The 19,137-nt window shown below is 45.6% G+C and overlaps 1 protein-coding gene across 3 annotated transcripts in view; it reads right to left on the bottom strand.

The window, feature by feature from the left end:
• The window catches only part of PLD1 (phospholipase D1), a 62,597-nt gene that overhangs the window by 35,324 nt on the left and 8,136 nt on the right, over positions 1 to 19,137 (bottom strand). For 2 of the 3 annotated variants that reach the window (XM_021548246.2, XM_021548250.2), the window contains exons 2-8: positions 10,120 to 10,305; positions 9,669 to 9,796; positions 9,226 to 9,371; positions 8,366 to 8,474; positions 6,902 to 6,967; positions 1,250 to 1,308; positions 646 to 738 (exon numbers count right to left, since the gene is read on the bottom strand). In XM_021548246.2, coding sequence (XP_021403921.2) covers positions 646 to 738; positions 1,250 to 1,308; positions 6,902 to 6,967; positions 8,366 to 8,474; positions 9,226 to 9,371; positions 9,669 to 9,796; positions 10,120 to 10,273 — 755 coding nt within the window. In that variant the 5' untranslated portion in view covers positions 10,274 to 10,305. The remainder of the gene's footprint in view (positions 1 to 645; positions 739 to 1,249; positions 1,309 to 6,901; positions 6,968 to 8,365; positions 8,475 to 9,225; positions 9,372 to 9,668; positions 9,797 to 10,119; positions 10,306 to 19,137) is intronic. The other variant, XM_021548249.2, reaches the window with a different exon arrangement.

Genomic DNA, 19,137 nt, shown 5'->3' with positions numbered 1-19,137 from the left:
AGGCAACACAGAGCCCTAACACAGAGGGTAAAGGGATGGAACAGAAAATTATGTCTGTCTGCAGCAGAAAGGGACATAGGAACAGGAGAAAACATTGGGATTCAATACCTGCAGTAGGCAGCAAGAGGCAATGTATTTAATGCCAAGGTTAATTGCACCAAACAGCTCCTTAGCACTGCAGGTCACATCTGATTTGATCCTGACCTGAAGTAGTGCAAAGAGTGTTTCAATTAATTGGTTTTCAAATTGTAATTTGGGGAAGGGAAGCTGAAAGGCCAGGCTGAAATCTGTCTGGGGCAGGTCACCAGCCACATTCCCTCCCAAAGGCACAGAGCCACCTGTGCTCCTGCAGCAGGGAAAGCTGGGCACAGTCTGGGAGGTCACTGCCATTTCTGCCAGCTCTAGGAAATCCCAGATTTTCTCTGGAGTAACATGTCGCTTCTGTGAACTCCAAAGGAGAAAAAACCACCACACAGTAGGGTGAGGCAGGGAATAGCCCACGGGCCCTTCCAACCTGAAAATCTGTGGCTTTCGTAAAAACAGCAAGATTCACTCCCACAGATTTTTTGGGAGAAAGAGAGAAATGGAGATTTTTGTGTGCCCAGGGAGCACGTGGCATCCCCACCTCTGCCACCCCAGCAGTACCTTTTGGACCAGCGGTAGCACATCCTCCCTTGGCCACAGCAGTTCAGGCCAGGAATGCGGTGGCCCCCGGAGCGCTTCATGATGAACCCTTCTCTGCAAGGACAGGAACAGGGTCAGGGTGAGGGATGGGGCTCACCTGGAGCTGCAGGGGGAATTTGGAGGGGGTGCTTTGCTTGCTGAACCCCACAGCCCTTGTGCCTTGGGCTGGCTCTCCAACTGTGCCCAAGCAGCCTCTGTGCTGTGCCCTGAAAGCTGGATGAAGGGCAAAAATAAACCACCCCAGAAGAAAATAATGGAGTTTTAAGGAGCACAGGGTCCCAGTTTATAGCACAGAAGCAGAAAATTAAGTGGCTCAAAGGAAGGGCTGAAGGAAGGGAAGGGTGGAAACCCCAAAAGCTGTGTCTCGTAAAGCAGCCCACTCTCAACAACATTTCTCCAAATTGTAGCATTTCTGTCTAAATAGTAATAATATTTCATATCTAGTATGCAAAATATTCCCGAGTCAGTTAGTGCTGAGAAAGAAAAGCTATTAATTTTAACAGTATTTATGTATAAAGCCATGCTCTCAGTGAATCATAACTCACAAAGACAGCTGACAACTCACATGCCCTTCGGTCCCAGGTCATGGATGAATGACAGCTGACTAACTCCAACAAACTCCATCTGGGAAAGAAAAAGAGATTCCCACCATCATTATAACCCTGAAATCCACAACATTTTTTTGCTTTATCAAAGTGACTTGCCATAAAGGCCTACAGAACATCCAGAGCAGATGTTATCCACCATCACTTAAGCATCTCCAAGAAGACCAAGGAAAGTATTTTAGTTGAGTTTTCTGTTTTTTTTATTTTAGATGTACTTTGGAGAACACATTTCAGGACAATTAAACTCAAATACATCACAGGGACTCCCTGGTATTCTCCCTCCTAGATCTTTAGCTGAAAAAGGACTCAAGTTTGACACTGTTCAGGAGTCTGTGTGATCTTGGCTGGCTACCTGAATCCTCTCCTCCCTCCAGAGAACCTCAAAGAAAGACTGCAAAGGAAATGAGGATACATGCCCAGCGCAGGGACCCTTTAAGCCCCCCACCCCATGGAGATACCACAAGAGGGTTCAGCCCCACAACCCATGAACATCCTCCAAGGCCACTGCAGCAGGTCAGTGCTGAACACACATCACTGCCCCTCTGGTTCCAGCAACCAAAAATCCACAGGAAAGCCACAGTGGGGCAGGAGGAGAGCAAGTTCAAATCCCAAAGTCAAGGAACCTGCCTCCTCATGGCTCCTCCTGCTTCAGCAGGGGTTGCAGGGAACATAACAACAAGCAAAGCTGGAGAGAAAGCTCAGCACGATTACGTTCACCTCTAAAAATAGGACACTGGGCAATTTTGACTGAGCAGGCTTTTCTTGGCACAGCAGGACATTCCTGGCAGTCTGCTGGTTATTAGCCCTGGGCCCCTTTAGCAGAGAGAAACATTCTCCCAGGGTGTCCTGTGCAGGACAGGGCTGGGGCAGGCACAGCCCCGTGAAGGAGTTGCCTTGCACAGCAGAACCCTGTCTGCACCTAATTTATTGTCACAGCAAGTTGTCCAAGTGCAGAAAGGCGCTCAGGGCAGGTGTCACTGTCCCTTTGGCCAGGCAGCAGGTCAGAGGGAACATCTCACAGCACAGTTTGGCAATGAACCTGCTGGGGCTGCAGTCCAGGGCTCAGCCCATGCTCCTGACTGGAGTGGGGACAGGAGGCAGCCTCTGTACCAGCTTTAGGATATGCCCACCCATACCCACAGCAACTGCAAGAAAAGGCTTTCTCTTCTCCAGGAAAGGGCCACTGTCATCTCTCTTTGGCAAACCAGCCTCACAGTCCTCATCAGCAACATCCAGTTTTGCACAGGAATTACATAGGTGGACCCCTAAGTCTCAAAGACATCTTAGACACCAAGTGTAACAAAAAGTTTCAGTAAATTTGGGGTCAAAGTCTATCCTGCCATTATGATGAGGTTAGTACATGCTCCCTTCCCAATATCATTTTTTTTTTTTCCCCAGAAAACAGCAGTGGGACTGAATATCCTTCCATCTCCTCATGCTCAGCTGCTCCTGGGATCTTCCCAAACTTCTCACATCAGCCAAGGCCATGAAGAAGAACAAAAGACACTGCTGCTTTCCTCTTGAGTATCCCAAGGACATAAAGTAACCTCTACTCAGCTGAGGCAATTTTAATGATTTGATTTAAGGGTGATTTCAGCCTGTTTTCAGAAAGTGGTTAGAACAAGTCATTCCATGCTATTTTACCAACCATCTTGCTCTCTCTGTTCTCCCTAAGGGTTCTGGTAAAGCATGGGTGTGACCTATGAATGTTTCAGCTGTTTCTGCAGTGATACTTAAAGGTGGGAAGTGCCTGAAAAAATCCAGTGTATCCTACAAGCCCTTATCAGACATCCCAAGCAAATTCTCAGGCCAGTTCTTTGTCTGGATCTCATTTTAACTTCATGACATTTCATATCAGGCAAATCAGAAACCCAGACATCTCTCTCACAGTGGGCATACACACAAAAAAAGCATAGAAATGTCAAAACCCTTTGAAAATGCTGGCTGGAACCAGAAAGCTTGGCAGGAATTTGAGGAGCACTGCATGCAGAGAAATAATGGTCCTCAAAGAAGCAAAGAGAAAAACCAAGAGGAAAAATTACTTGCAGAAACAGAGCTACCACTACATAAAAGAGAAACAAAGATTGTCTGGCAGGACAGCAACCTCCTCTTCAGCCAAGCAGTCTCTGGAACAGCAATGACAGGAGCCCATCCAAAACATTGATCAAGAGTTGGTTTGTAAAAAAAAAAAACCAAAAAACTTAAATAAATTCCTGCAGTTAGAAGGAAAATTCCCCAGCATAGTGCAAAACATCTGATGGAATGATTTATTGTTACAATTAGCTATTTTTACTGTCACAGTGCCTCATCTGAGGTGCTCATCATTCACAGGGAGGCTGGGAGAGGCAGGCAGGGCAGCCAGGAGCTTTCATCTCCATCACATCAGAATTCCTGTGCTGCCCAGCTGCTCCCTGGGATCTGGCACCCCACTCTGGTTTCAGAGAGACCCGCAGCAGGATGCTTTTGGCATGAGATATGGGCCTGGAGAATGCAGCTTCAATGACATTGATGTGGCAGACAGGAGTGATGGGCTGCAGGAGAACAGGCTATGGAAGGTGGAGAACAAGCTCAAAGCATCCTGTCCTGCCAGCAATGTGGAATATGCATGATTTATGTAAGTAAAAATTTCACAGAGCATCTGCATTTCAGAAAGGATTCATCTTCTCCATGCTGTATTTTTTCATTTGGCTCTTGCTCTTTATTTAGTGGGTTCAGAAATTTATCAAAAGCTGATTAGCACTGGTCACTAGCAATAACATGGAATTACACACTCTTCAGAATTATACTGTTCAGCATAATTTCTTACACAAAAATATTGCTTATATAAAATATACATTTTAAAAACCCCAAAATGTGCTGCATTTCAAGTGTATTAGCTTGAAATATTGGTGGGTTGGGTGGGGACCTCCACAAAGGTCTGCAGATCCAAACGCTGTATCAGAGGCAAACCAGGGGCCTCTCCCACTCTCAGCTGTTCTTAATTAAGATAAGGTTTTTACTCTCTCTAAAGTTCATGCAAAACATTACACACATACACACACTCCAATCAAATCTTACTTTTCATTTTGCCTGGGCATCCTTTAAATATGGGAACTTGCACAAAAACAATGCAAAAATCCAGTTAATAGATTTTTTGAACAGAATCCAATTAAGCCTCAACATTTTGAGGCTATATTCCTCCAATTTTCAGGAAAAAAGTGTGAACAGTTAATATACTGAGATTCCCACAATATTCATTTTAATGATAATTGTCCTAAAGCACTTCAGCCCAAAAGTACTATAAAAATGTTTTGGAAAGAAGAAGAAGACATGAGATTTAATCACATAAATAAAATAATTTTGAAAAATATTAAATATAAAAAGCTAGACGATGTACAACCTCTCCAATGCCATGTAGTCACTGTGGACCCGATCCTCAACGCAACCAGTGACTTCAGGTCTGCAAAACCACAAGCTTCACTTGCAGACTCAACTGTCTTAGTGCATGGCATATCCTCCAGACAGTGTATAAAGCACTTTGCCCTCACTGGCAAATAATAAATTAGCCACAAACTCAAAATAAAAATAAAAAGCAAATTCATTAAATTGTGCAGCTCAGATGTAAAAAACATCTCCTCAGAGATGCTACTGACCCAAGCAGGCTCTTCACTATGACCAAGGGTTACACTCCAGGCAGATCTCAGCTTGCCTTTGCAACTCCATGCCTGATTTAACAGAGTTCCTGATTTTAAAAATGTCCTCAGTGCATGGATTTGATGAGAGGAACACAGAGGAGTCCAAATGTGCTCTAAGATTAAGACAGTTACAGCGTTTGTCAGCATCCAGGCAAAAGACTTCTCAACCACAGGAAGAGCAAAGCCCTCATTTTGTTCTCAGAAGGATAAATACAGTTCCAGGGAAAGTGCCAGAAATCTTCACTTAGTATCATCTGAGAATGGTGGGGGTGTTTGGATGCTGTTTTAAAGGAAGCACTTCCTTCCCTGTGATTTCTTCCAGCATTGCCTGCAGGACCCGTGCCACTACCACGGGCAGCAAATCCTCCCTGAACACATCTCTGTGGCCAAATCTGGTGAAAGCCAACAATAAACTGAGAATTTATGTGCAAAAGGGACATCTGGCTCCAGGGGCTGGGGACAGAAGGGCGATTCAGCCCAGGAGGGAGCACCCCACAGCTGCCTGGGAAGGCAGGGCTGCCCATCTCCTCTCCCAGCCCCCACTGTGCAGCCTGTCTCAAACCACTGCCTGGCCAAAGCATCACCCACGTTCTCATGGGAGCAGAAATGTTCCAAAATATTTTAAAAAGGCAACGCCTGCCTAAAAGTGACAAGATGGATCCACACTGTAAAATAACTCTCCCCCGCTCTGCATATGCTACTGATCAAAATTGCCAAGTTATCCCAATCTTGCTTCTAGAACAAAAGATGACTCTTTTCCACATGCAGACTAACACAGCTCTTCAGTGCATTGGAATTAAGCTCCACAGCCTGTCCCCTAAAGGAGCATGCTAAGGAATGCAGTTTCTTCAGCCTCAGTCTGAAGATTTCTTGCCATCCAGAGCACAATGGCCAATCCCAATGGGCACTTTGTCCCATGGAACAAGCAGTGCTCAATAACTCTACAATAGAGCACACACAATTTTTAAGTTTTTATACACAACATCCAGCTATGAGCTTCCCAACATGTCTACACAATGGAAATCCTGCAAAATAGAAGAATATCTAACAACAGCAAAAGTGGAAGAGAAATGTCTGCTACAGAAATTCAAAGTTCAGTGTGTATTTTTGGCTTGTTTGAAAACCAGGTGTTCCCAGATACCACTCTGTGCTCAGAAATGTCACTAAGCTTGGCAGCTACTCCGTGAGTGCATCAGATTTTGCTGGTAATACAAAAGATGAAGTAACACAGTCATTATGCAGCCAAAAAAAGGGGAAATAAATTACCATCCCCAAGAGATGTCATGGCTGCAGCTGACAGGTAAGGACTTCTGAAGAAACATTTGAGGATGAATTTCAAAAGAAATGTTTTTATGCTTAAAATAGGCCTGAAGCTGGATTTGACATCTCTCCTAATTTCAAACGTGTTGACTTGGGCAAATAAGCCAACTACCATCTCCCTTTGGAACTGACAAAATACTCATTCACCTCTCTGGGTATACCACACACACAAACTCAACACCACTGATGTCCAGGGAGACTGCACAGAATAGAAATCTGAGACAAACCTGCACCCAGAACCACACACAAAGCCCAGACTGAAGGAGCAATTACAAATACGATTTGGATCCCAATTTTTAAAGTATTTAAAACCATAACTTATCCATCTTGCAGAGTCTGCAGAATTAAACAGAATCTCACTACATCATACATGTACAACAAGCTGGACTGAAGCAGCTTGAGGAGGTTATCACTGTGCTATACCAGCAACCTCTAACACTGAATCATTTCTTTGGTTTTAATCATGTTACATCTGTGTTGGAGAAATCAGCTAAGCCAAAATGCTCACAAAACAGCTGTAAAATATTTCTTGCAGAAGCTGCATGTTTTCTTCCAAGGAATTCAGCATTTGTAAAGCAAATATTTTTTAGACAATCAAGCAAAGTAATTTCTACTTACTGTTCCATGGTAGTTCCTGTACATTGGCATTTTCAGGATATTTGTCAAGTAATCCTCCAGCTGTTTCTACAATTAAAAGGTTGAAACTTTAGATAGGATAGGTTTTTCTTGAAAATTCCTGTAATCCAACTGCCTGGCATTAGGAAGCAATCAAGAAATCAGACCCACTTTTCAATTTGAGTGGATAAATAAATCCATTATTATGTGCTCACAAGATATCATAGCTCAGCACCATAAACAGTTTGGTCATAGGTTGTTTACTGTTCATAGTTCTGTGTTTGTACTTCCACCAGCAGACCTGTTCCGTGGCAGGGTCACTTTGGAGGTCAACTTTTGTGACTGAGCTAAAGTTTCAGAACAATTTTAAGTATCAAATCAGTCCCCATTGTTTCTGACCCACAGGAATCAGTTTTGTGAGAAGACAGGCTCAGAGGCACTGAGAGTCTGTTTAACAAAACACAAGGTTCATGTAGTGACAGACACAGGGACCATGCTGTCCTGTCCACAGAGAGAGGACACAGAAGGAGCAGTAGCTGGGCCTGTCCTCCCAGCCAGGAGGGGAGAAGAGAAGAAATCGTTATGGGAGAAGCAATCTCTTTCCATCCTCATCGTAAAAGGGAAAAGAAAAAATTAGATTATCTGGGCATGGAAAACTGGGCAGAGTCCTACAGGACACAAAGCAAACTGAAAGGAAACATGAACTAAAAAAATAAAAAGCATCTATACAAGAGTTTTCTTCTCTTTTAAACCCACATCTCTCTCTCAAACTTCCCACACATCAGAGAAGCTGTGAACAGCAGGGTTTCTGCATGGCACAGCCACAGGACATAATCCTTTAATCCTCTGGGCCTTGAAGTTCCAGTGGCACAAAACCCAGGGAGGGAGGGAGAAGCAGAAAGAGAACGACAAGCACAGCCTGAACAAACATGGGGTTTTTAACTTGTGAGCAGCAAAGCTGCAATGAAGAGGTAGAAAGACATCCACCCTTTCCACGGAAGAGCCCATCTGTTAACATCTGATGAAGTTACACAGAACACGTGTGCCTGGGCTAAAATTACTCACTTCAGCATCAATAGCCTGTCATCTCCTCTTTCAGAGGGGGACAGCACTAAATCTCTCAGATTTTGATGGTCGCAGGGCTGCCCCCATCACTTGACTCTGAAAACTGCCTTCTTTATCTTTAAATCAGGTGGGAGGAGGGGAACCACTACTCCCAGCATCATGGTGTTCAGCAACTGCAGAGGAAAGCTTTGCCCATGTGAACCCCAGGAGCAGCATCCTCATCATTGCACAGCAGAGAATCTGGCATTAAAGCTGGACTTGTCAAAGCCAAACTTTGTCAAGCAAAATACTGTAATGATACCAAACGAGGGTTTTGATAATTTGTGGCTTTACAAGCAACCTGCCAGGCTTCTCTGCACCTCAGAGCATCCCTCTGGCCCCCAGAGGGAGGTGGGCACTTACCCTCCTGCTGGAGAAGTGCTCCTCCCGCACCGTGCTCTCTGCGGTGTGCGGCAGACTCGGCATCTGCCTCGGCTCTCCCCTTTTGATGGATTGTCTTCTCACCGTGTGACTGGAAGGAAAAACACACCCCAACATCAAGTCTCAGTGCTGCAAGCGTCTCTATGCCTCAGTACTTAACGCCTCTGCTGCAATGCCTTTATTTTTTCTATCTGAAAAGCCAGCTCCAAGTGTCTTACAAACTAAAACACAACACAGAAGTATCAGTATCCGTTTGATTTGTGAGGGCCAGCTTTTGGTCTCATAAGGAAAAGGAACCTACATCCTATTTTTAGGGCATTATGTTCCTCCAGCTCTTAACCCCTCATAATTTTACCTCTCCTATGATATTCCAACATTTCTCTACATCAGAAGGCTCTCACTCACCTACACCACTTCACACTTCTTTTCCCTTTCCTCTTATATTTCCAGCCATCCCAATCACCAAGGCCAGCCTGGCCAGAGATCCCCATACCTCCCACATCCTGCCCACACTGTCAGAAAGCCACAAAGCTCCAGCTAATTTCCGTTAGCATTATCATAACCCTTCCCCACGTTCAAGGCAAATCCAGCTCAAAAGCTGATGACCCAGGAGATGTTTTCTGCGTCAGCAGAGAGATGTTTGCATCACTTAGATTCTGGCTGCTAAACACATAGATTAAATATTTTTATTACAGCTGCTAAATATTCATGGCGACTGAATTCCTCTGCCCTCTCCTCCTTCCAGCAAAGCAAATGGGACCAGTGAAGCCAAATAGATAAAATATTAGAAGCTAACAGATCACATCTCCCAAAACCCACCATGTCCATAGGGATGCACTCACCTCCTAGTGGGGATAGGGATGCGCACGAAGGCTTTGTACCTCAGCAGCTCCCTGTGAAACTCCTGGAAGTGCTTGAACTTCCTTTTCACATGCCAGACAAACTCTCCATGGGTCAGCTCGATGGTGTAAACATTGGGGCTTGGTACCTGCAGGGGAGAACATCACCACATGGGATGCAAGTTTTGAAATAAGCCATTTTCCTGCAGCTGCTCATCTAAAGAGCCTTTATTCAGCTTTACTGAAGGATTATTGTGTCTCACCATTTCTTGTTCTGCTTTATTAGGTTTTATAAATAGACAGATAACCTTCTCTCCTGAGCATTTTCTGAGACACGGTCATCGCTGCTTCCTCAGTCCATGAACAAGCAAGCGCAAAATTAAGGCACAAACAGCATTTTAAATACAATTTTATGTAAATCAAACCAAATCTGTGGAAGTTCTGACCTTCTTAGTGGAAGTGAAGCGTTCAACTTCCAACACACGCACTCGGACAGGACATCCCGTGAGGTACGTCTGCGTGCCCGGCTCTTTGAACCCATGGGTGTGGTAGATGGCAGAGAAGGGAATGCACACTGCAAGGACCACGAAACTGTTAGCTCAACAGCCTTGTAACAACCAGGGCATGAAAGGCAGCAGACAGCAATGCTTCAACTTGGGAGCATTTATACAGCAGCATTAATTTCAGCAAAAGAGAGCAATTTTTATTAAGGAGAGCTCGAAGACAAGGTTACACACAAGGGACTTGACTTGAGAAGCTCAAGTATTAAGAGCCTCCTGGTTCTAAAGCAGGGTCAGTGCTGGGCTTAGTAAAACTCCTGAGGCTGTAGCCTACCTGCTAACATATTGTTAAAACCCAGGCAGGACATGGGATGAGAACAAACAGGTGCCAACTCACCGGTGCCTTTGGGGTCAGTGAGCACCTCCGAGTCCACCTCCTCCCCCTCCACATGGAGCTCCCTGGTGTCCAGGCTCTCGATGATGTTGCTCATGTCTGCAGCGAGTTTTTTCAGCGTGGATGTGGCTGCATGGCCTTCTGCTCTCAGAGACATCTCAGGGGCCTGCACTCAGGAGCCACGGGGCACTGGGGAGAGACAGGGTAGAGCTGTCATCACCTTCTCTGCAACTCAGGGCTGAGGGAAACCACTGGCAATGCATGGGCACATCTTCCTTCTATCCCTTCACCCACATTCATCCCAAATATCCCCACCCTACACACCCAATGGCAAATGTTCAGCTATAAAGCTACAAACCATATCATTGCCCGGCCACGTCCCAGACTTAACTCACACGGTGCTGTGTTTCCCAGGTCAGGCTACATGAATGAAAAGCTCACTCAGAAAATCAGTAGGAGTTTTTGCTACATGTTTTTCCCTTGAGTGAAGTAGTGCTAGAAATTCCTGGCATTATTAAGATTTCCTCTATTTCTGTGCACCTTACACACCTGCCTGTGGTGTCTGCATGCCTCGTGCTCCCCCAAGGTTCCATCGTCTCAGCAGGCTCAAAAGTTACAGCCCTAAAGGTTCCTCTCTGGAGTCAGGAACATCTTGATCCCCACAGAAAGCCTGGGATCAACAAGCTGGATCCCATGTCTTCTGTGCTGACCCCTCCAACATCCCAGGTGTCTGCAGAGGACCAGTCCACTGTCCCTTAGTGATGGGGACACAGCCAGGGAAAAGGCTGCAGCCTGCTCAGAGCACTCAGGCAGTGGCACTTGGAAGTATTTGGGCACTGGTGACTACAGCACTCCCCACCTTTATTCCCACCCATCCATTCCAGGAGCCTGAGTCACGAGAAAAATGGGGAAGGAAGAAGAAAAAAAAAAATAAGGAAACAAAAGTAAATTGATATATGAGGCACGGCCACTGACACTAGCACAGGCCTTCTCTGCTCATGAGTATTTGTAAACCCTCTTCCTCCTCCAGGCTCTGCACTCACCATGGGGCTGTGGAGCTGGCTGCTGGTCCTTGCACACAGCCAGGCTCCAGCTGCTGGGCATCTCCCTGATGATGATAAAAAGTCCCTTCAATCTTTGTCCTGCTCTGCAATAAATGTCACAGCTCGACAGCTACACTGAAAAAATATGGATGGGACAAACTGGCAACATTTTACAGAAGCCAATACAAGGATGCCCATTTATCCTTGTGGAAGCTCTCACATTGTGTTAAAGAACGATTTTTCCAAAAAAGTGTGACATTTCTGATGTTAAGTTCTGCAAAGAACACTGTGCAATTATTCTTTAGTGAGCTCCACAACAAGAGCTGGGTATGCTGTAACTTGGAAATAATTTAACATTTTAATAAATCATGTGTTTAGCTGCCTTTGAAAGAACATTCTTTATTATTGTTTCCTCTTGAAACAAGTCCATTATTTCATTACTACATAAGGCTGATACCATGTATGCCTAAAAACATGCTAGAAGCAGCTGCCTTCAGAAAAAAAAAATCCATTTGCACACAGACTTGAATCAAGAAAAACTGGGTCAATCTCTTCTCTTATACCAAAGTAAATGTAGAGCCAACAGCTTCATCTTGGGAATGAAGGCTCCAAGGTGGTTCTGTCACCTTCCACCAGGGGCAGGGAAAGCCACCAGAGCACAGGCGGCTTTAGGACTAGACCAGGGGAATCACTGGGCCCCCAGGTCACTTCAAGAGATCTGCATGAATAATTCAAATATAAACAGATATGTGGGTACCTCCTTTCCCAGTGATACACTGAACTTTGGGGCAACGTCCTGGTTTCAGCTGGGACAGAGTTAATTTTATTATTAGCTGGCACAGTGTTGTGTTTTGGATTTAGGACCAGAAGAATGCTGATAACACTGATGTTTGAGTTGTTGCTAAGTTCTGTTTCCTCTAATTCAAGGACTTCCCAGTTTCCAATGCTCTGACAATGAGGAGGTGCCCAAAAAGCTGTGGGGCAGCATGGCCAGAACAGCTGACCCAAACTGGCCAAAGGGATATTCCATTCTACAGGACACCATTCCCAGGATATCAGCTGGGGAAATTGGCTGGGGGGTGCCAGCTGCTACTGGGGGCTGAGCACTGGTCAGGGGATGGTGAGCAATTGCCGTATCATGCATCACTTGTTTCCATCAGTGTTTTTCCCCTTTCATTGCAATTATTACTATATTTTATTTTGTTTCCATTATCAAACTGTTCTCACCCCACTGATGTTACCCTACCCAGCCTGTGCAGCCTCTCTGCAGCAGGAATTTGGCACTGGCACTGCCCCAAACCTCCCCTGTCACCACTTCATGGCAAGCCAGTTCTCCCTCTTGGAAGCTTTACACTTTCCCTAATCTAACAGTGTACTGCAGGGACCTTCAATTATTCAGAGAGCATAAGGCACATTTTCATTTGTTTGGAGCGAAGTCATTCCACCTGATATAGACTGGCTTGGGATGTTTGATTTTCTCCCTGGAAAGCAGGCATACATAAACAGCATTCCCAAGGGAGGCCATGCTACCAGGCTTTCCCAAATAACCCTGGAGATGGCTAGAGGGATCCCAGGGCCTCCACTCTGCACTAATACATACATTAAAATCCTATTTCCTACTCAGCACTTCATGCAAATAAATTTTTTTTTGTGTATTTCTAGTTGGAAATAAAACAGCATCTTGTTTTGTATTTCTGTCTGCATTCACATTTAGAAACAAAACGGAATTTGTTTGGTTTTTTTTCTCCATCAGAAGATGCCTTTACTTCATGGAAACTTAATGTCCTTTCCAAAAGAGGTTTTCCATGGCCAAACACACTCTGGATGTGCCATGCCAGCAACTACACTTGAAGGAAACCAGCAGACAAATACTACATCAGCAGGGCTGGAGGAAGAGCAACAAGAGGGGAGCCAACAGAGGAGATGCTCGTCCTCCCTCCTCCTCCTCGTGCCAGGTACAGCTGGGCTCTTTGTCAGATTAATTGACACAGTTGGTTAATGGATAAACAATTAACCAGTGTATGCATAGATTATTTCCAAGGGACCACAGCAGGGCTCCGTAACTCAGGATTTTTTTTTTTTTAAAGCTAAAGCTGTTTTCTCAGCTGGTACAGACAAATCCTACAATAAAAAAGGGTCCGAAGTCAGATGGACTGAATCAGTCCCAGCAGCAAGATTTCCTCCATCGAGATTAAAGCCAAATTCTGGGGTTGAGAAGGAAAATGTGACTTGCCCGTGGCCCTGTCAACAGCCCCACGAGCCTGGGCAGTGGCCACGCTTCCTGTCACAGCTGGCTGCTGCAGAGACAGAGGACACAGGGCAAACCCAGCACTGAGCAGGGCAGATGGCACTGGTGTCAGCTGGAAAAGACAGGACATACCACACCCCTCTGAAAGCTTTGCCAATTTGCTTTACAGAGCTCTGCTCCATAACAGCTATTTAACCTCTTGGGCAGAGTTTCCACGTGGACACTCTGCATTCCCATGGGCAAGCTGAGGAATGCCTGGTTAATCTGCAACAGGCTGGGTGCAAACAGGCACCAGACACAGATATCCAGGATTTTACCATAAATCAGGCAGGCTACACCAAGAAGACCCTGTCTGTCCACTGCCACTCACTGCTTGCACTGCTGACGGACTAGAGAAGGGAATTATAAACCTCTGATACCAAACTCAAGTGATACCAGCAAATCACAGGAGACTGCAAATAACAGGATGAAACTTCTGAGAAGTGCATGCTGCATTTCAGCATTCAGCTGTTGCCATTCAAGGTAGAAAATAAACAGTGTGTTTTTTAAAGGAAAATAAACCCAAACAACCAAAAGCGAAAAATCAGGGTCTGTCTGAGTCAAGAACTGGCAATCTGAACAAAGGCAAAATCTGTGCCAAGATGAACAAATAGGACTATTGCCTGTGAGCCAGGAAGGAAGAGATGATGCAGAACACAGGAAAACTCAGACCTAAAGCATTTGACCTGTGAGAACAGTGTCAATACTGAGAGAAGGCAGAGAAATGTGACGGCAGACTGCAACCCTGCAGAAGGTTGCTGTCATCAGGGTGGACATGGGAGAAGTGCTCTGAGCAGGGACATCTTCCATTATCCCAGGTTGCTCCAAGCCCTGTCCAACCTAGCCTTGAACATTTCCAGGGATGATGCATCCACAGCTTCTCTGGGTAACCAACAACTGAGCACCTTCAAGGGCAGGAATTTGTTCCCAGTATCTAATCTAAATCTATTCTCAGTTTAACTGCTGGTCTAAATCAGAGACTAGGGAGAAAGCCCTATCTAATGGCAAAGGCACAGCACTGCCTGAGGAGGGGTTTGCAGAGCCCCAGGGCTGAGGGAAGCAGAGGAACAATTGCACCCCAGCACCCACACCCCAAACCTGCTGCCAGGGCAGCCAAGAGCTGGTGTTTGAACAGAGGGAAGGTGCTGCTCTGGCTTTATCGGGCTCAAAGTCTGCCTGGGCAAAAGGAGTAAGAAGGAAAACACAATGAAAAGACTCAGCAGTAAAGGGAAACCTTGGAAAGAATGAACAGATAAGGAAAAAAGGAGATAATTAAAAACTGAAAGATTTTTACATACTACAAACCCTATAAAGACAACTGACTGCCTTTGTCAACTCAATTCTCATATTAATTACTTCCTCTTGAAGTACCACTTAAGCTCTCTGCCTTCTGTCCCAGGCTGTTCCCACCGCACATGACCCCCAAACCTCTTGAACTAGTAAAATATGTACACTGGAAAAATGACTGCACCAAGAATCAGCCAAGATTTCAACTGCAGGGACAATGACTAAAAAAATAGAAATTAACTGTATTAATCCCTGAGACCTTGTGAATATACTGCAAACCTGTAGCTCCATGCTGCAACTTTGCAAGCCCAATATCTACTTGTTATTTGCCATTTTGGTTATGCTTTAACCCCAGGTTATTACTTCAGGGACCAAATGACCGTCTCAGCCTTCACTAAAGAAATTTTTTTTCTACTTGTTGCAAAAGACAACAAAAGCACAGCTTTAAAGGCATGGAAACTGGAAGGCAGAAAATACATATTTTTGTAAATATTCATGAACAGTTCTGTGTTTTGAAGACACTGACGTCCTGATGTGAAAATGTATGCAGCTGGTAATAGCACAGACTACCTAAAACTTGGTCAGCCTAAGTTTATTCTGCATCGTGGCAGATCTGAAACAAGCTCAGATAATCACAGCTCCTTAATGAGGTTCTGATGCTAAAAAGGACCACACAAAGCTATGAAACCCAGAAGAATTTCATTTGAAAAAACTGGGAAGCAGAGAGGAGAAAATACATCCAGGAAAAACAGACATTTCCTGCTAATGCCTCCCAGGGTTTGATGCTCTGTATAAACTCTTATCCCTACAGTGAGAAACACTACAGTCCCTGAAAATTATCTCATTCCTGTTCTCATGACATCTCTCCCAGTACAGTGACCTTTTGGCAAGGGCTCTGACAAGTGACCTCTGTTCCCATACTTGGTTTTCTCCTGCAGGCAGCATCCATCATGGGACACACAAAAACCTCCCAGGCTGCCTGGAGAAGAACAGACAGGCTCAGGCCAAAACAGGGCAGTGAAATGGGGTCACAAAACAAACAAACAAACAACCAAAACAAAGCCCAAAGAATAGGAGCCATGAATTCTCTCTCTCTACTCCTGCTCTTGCCAGGAGCCTGGGTGGAATAAGGGCACCAGGAGCCCAAATGAAATTCCAAGGAATTCCCATGCACGATGCCCTCAACAGCTTTTTGCTCTGTCTAGTGGTGATGAATCTTTCATGCATGTAAATATTTCCTAATTCACCCCATTTTAAACCTAAAATTAGCTTTGGAGCACTCCATGTTGGGGAAATACTCTCATCTGATAAGAGCCATTTCTAAGGAGTTATTTGCCTCCTCCAGGAGAAGCTGGGCTTGTCAGCACCCCAGATTTATGCCCCTGGCACACCTTCCTTCTACAGCCCAGGGCAGAGGTCAGCTTTCCACCACAGTTAGGAAGTGTCCCTGTGCTCAGGATCCCTGCCAGCACCTGCAAAGAGCATCCTGCTTTTTCATCCCTGGAAAAATCCCCATACTCACACCAAGCAAAATAGACACTGATTTTATCTTTCCCTCAATATTTAATCAAAAATCCAGGGCTCTTGTAAGTAGCATGTTACATTTCCTAACTATGACACTAAAAGACAGAAGGGTTGAAAAATGCTCAGCAATGCCTTAACCCTGTTCTTCAGTTCAGTATGTGGAAAACATGCAGCCAGAGGAGCCAGCAACAGCAAATGCAGACGCCTCCTGAAAATCTGCCCTTCTGGATGCTCATACTGCAGGGGCAGTGCAAAAGGATTAGGGTTCGTTTTTTAAAACACACAAAAAAGTCCTTGAATAAGAACCAAAGCATTGCTCCTACCCTGGAAAGATCTGCAGCTGAAGAACTGAAATAAAAATCCAGATCAACAATAGACATGTTAAAACATCATCCAGCCCAAATCTGCTTATCTTTACCCCAATCCTGATAAAACCAAAATATTTTAAAATACTATTTCCAAGACAATTATTCCCACAAAGTGCTCACATTTAATAGCAACACCTCTAAAAGCAGAAATCAATTAGTGCTTCCTGCAGCCCAGTTCCCTGGCTCTGCATTATTGATTTCCACAGTCCTTGCCATGTGAGGCTTATTGCCAAGCCACAGCCTGCCCAGAGGAACAGCAAAGTCACAGGAACTCCCACAGCCTGTTTGTAACAGGGCACGAGATGCTTCAAGGCTGGAATACCCTAGAAATAATAAGTTCATCTTAGGAAGTCCCTGCTGCACGATCCACACTGAGCAAAGCCTGTTCTGCCCCTGGACAGGGCTCTGCAGCATCTATCCCACAGCACTTCTGCTAGAGAAAAGACAGTCAGGTCAAGGGAAAGGATGAGGTAAGGCACTGGTGACTAAGCCACAGCTTCAGCCAGAAAGCCCCTCCGTGCTGATTTGTCCCCACACCCAGGCCCAGCCTAAGCGTCAGGCACCTCCCAAGGACTCGTTTCATTTGCTTTACAGAACAGTAAAGGGAAAATATAAACATGCTCAGATGGGCAGTGCCTGATCTCATGCTGATCTACTGGTTGCTTTGGCTCCATCTCCCCCTGCCCAGCAGCACTGCAGGAGCACCATCCCTGCTCCCTGGATGCCACAGGAAATGCAGCTTCCCCAGGAAGCCAATCATTAGGTATTTATTGGTAATTAAGGCTGGCCCTACACATACTAATTCATCACCTTGTTTTGGATTCCTCAGGCAGGGACAAGAGTGTTTAAGCACAGCACTCACACCTGGGGCTGTGCATCCTTCAGGGATCACCACCAGTCCTGCACTCCCTGATGTGATCCTTGGGAATCACCCTGCAGCCCTAAACCCAGGAGCACTGCATGTAACACCCCTGAAAACCAGGAGAGAGGATGCCCAGAGCCTCTGGAACCTGGTTACTTGCCCCCACATACCCACTAGCACTATAGCTGCAGGCAGGCAGAGGGAACCAGGTGACAGCACCTTGGGAATCAGCTCCATCCCAGCATCCCCAAACCACACATCCAAGTGGCAACAGCGTGGTCAATAGAGTCCTGGGCTCATGGAAAAGAAGAGATTGGAAAACTGCCTGCTGCAAAGAGCAAGCAGCAGGAAGGACAAAGCATAGAGCACTTATGGGTGGTGGCAGACACAGAGCTTGGCACAAGACAGAACTCACTAAAGCTTTATATAAAATCCTAAAAGCAAGGAGCTACCCAAAGTAATGGTGTAATGCACAGGACTCTTAGAGTGACCATCTCCTTGAGGATCAGGGATAACAGGGACCACCACGGGGCTCACAGGATGATACACGTGGCTGCAGCTTTTATCTATAGCTGAACACATCACACAAATACACACATATTTTTGTGAATAAATGTATAGATATCTACAGGGATGATGCCCTGTACATCACTAAACACTATTCTAGTATCTCCCAGTGCCATGTGTACTCCAGCAACTGCCACCTGCCAAGCCACATTTCCACAGGGAATTCCGGCAGCTCGGAGACAAGCGGGCATGCTGGCAGGCAGCCCAACACCTCCATCCCTCCCACAGTGGGGTTAGGTGGCAGCTGATAAATGCAAACACAGACCTTCACATATCTCCTACCAGCCAAGCTAATTCCAGGGAAAGCACTGCAGCCTGTGCTCAGGAGGGATTCAGCAACTGCAACAGGATCTCAGCCCTGCACGGGCACTGGCTCCTGGCAGCAGCTCTAGATCACAGCAAAGAGCACAGGTTTGTATCAGGAGGTCATGTCCCCATTCCTGCTGCCACCCTGCTGCTGACTGAACTGCTCCCATTAAGTGATAACACAACTTTTCTTTCTACTTCTGCTTTTTTCCATGTGAAAACATAGAGAAGTGATTTTGTTGACCCTTTGCATGACCTATTCAAAGAAACGAGAAATTCCCGTGGGTATCACAGCAACAAGGAGTAGCAGATTTAGACCATGTATTTTCACTAATAGTTGAACTAAAAGTTTAACACTTCGATAAAATACTGTTTCTATTGTCTTGACTTTTGGGAGTTTGCTTTCCCTAATGAAACTTTTCAAATAATTTCCATTAAAAAAACCCACCAAACAGTTGGCAGGAGCAGAGGGCCATGACGGAGGAGGAAAGCAACCCTCCCACCAAACAATCCTACTGTTAGTGCAGTCCCCACTACAGCACAGAACTCAAATGTTCTCACGTGAGCAGCCAAGTCCAACTCCCTCCCCTGCCTGGGGAGTGCAAGGCACAGGCTCATCTCCCAGGGTGGCTTCCCCACACCACCACCAGCTTTGAGGACAACTACTGCAGGGTGACCACCACCACAGTTTTACTGATGCTTCTGTCCCTCTCAGAGGCAGCTCCAAGTGCAGGGTGCAGGGCTGGGACCCACATGCAGGCCCACACAGGTGTCTGC

This window comes from Lonchura striata, chromosome 10 (genome assembly GCF_046129695.1).
Source record: "Lonchura striata isolate bLonStr1 chromosome 10, bLonStr1.mat, whole genome shotgun sequence".
NCBI lineage: Eukaryota > Metazoa > Chordata > Aves > Passeriformes > Estrildidae > Lonchura > Lonchura striata.
Note: the sequence above shows the minus strand (reverse complement) of the source record. Positions and strands in the feature narration are given on the sequence as shown.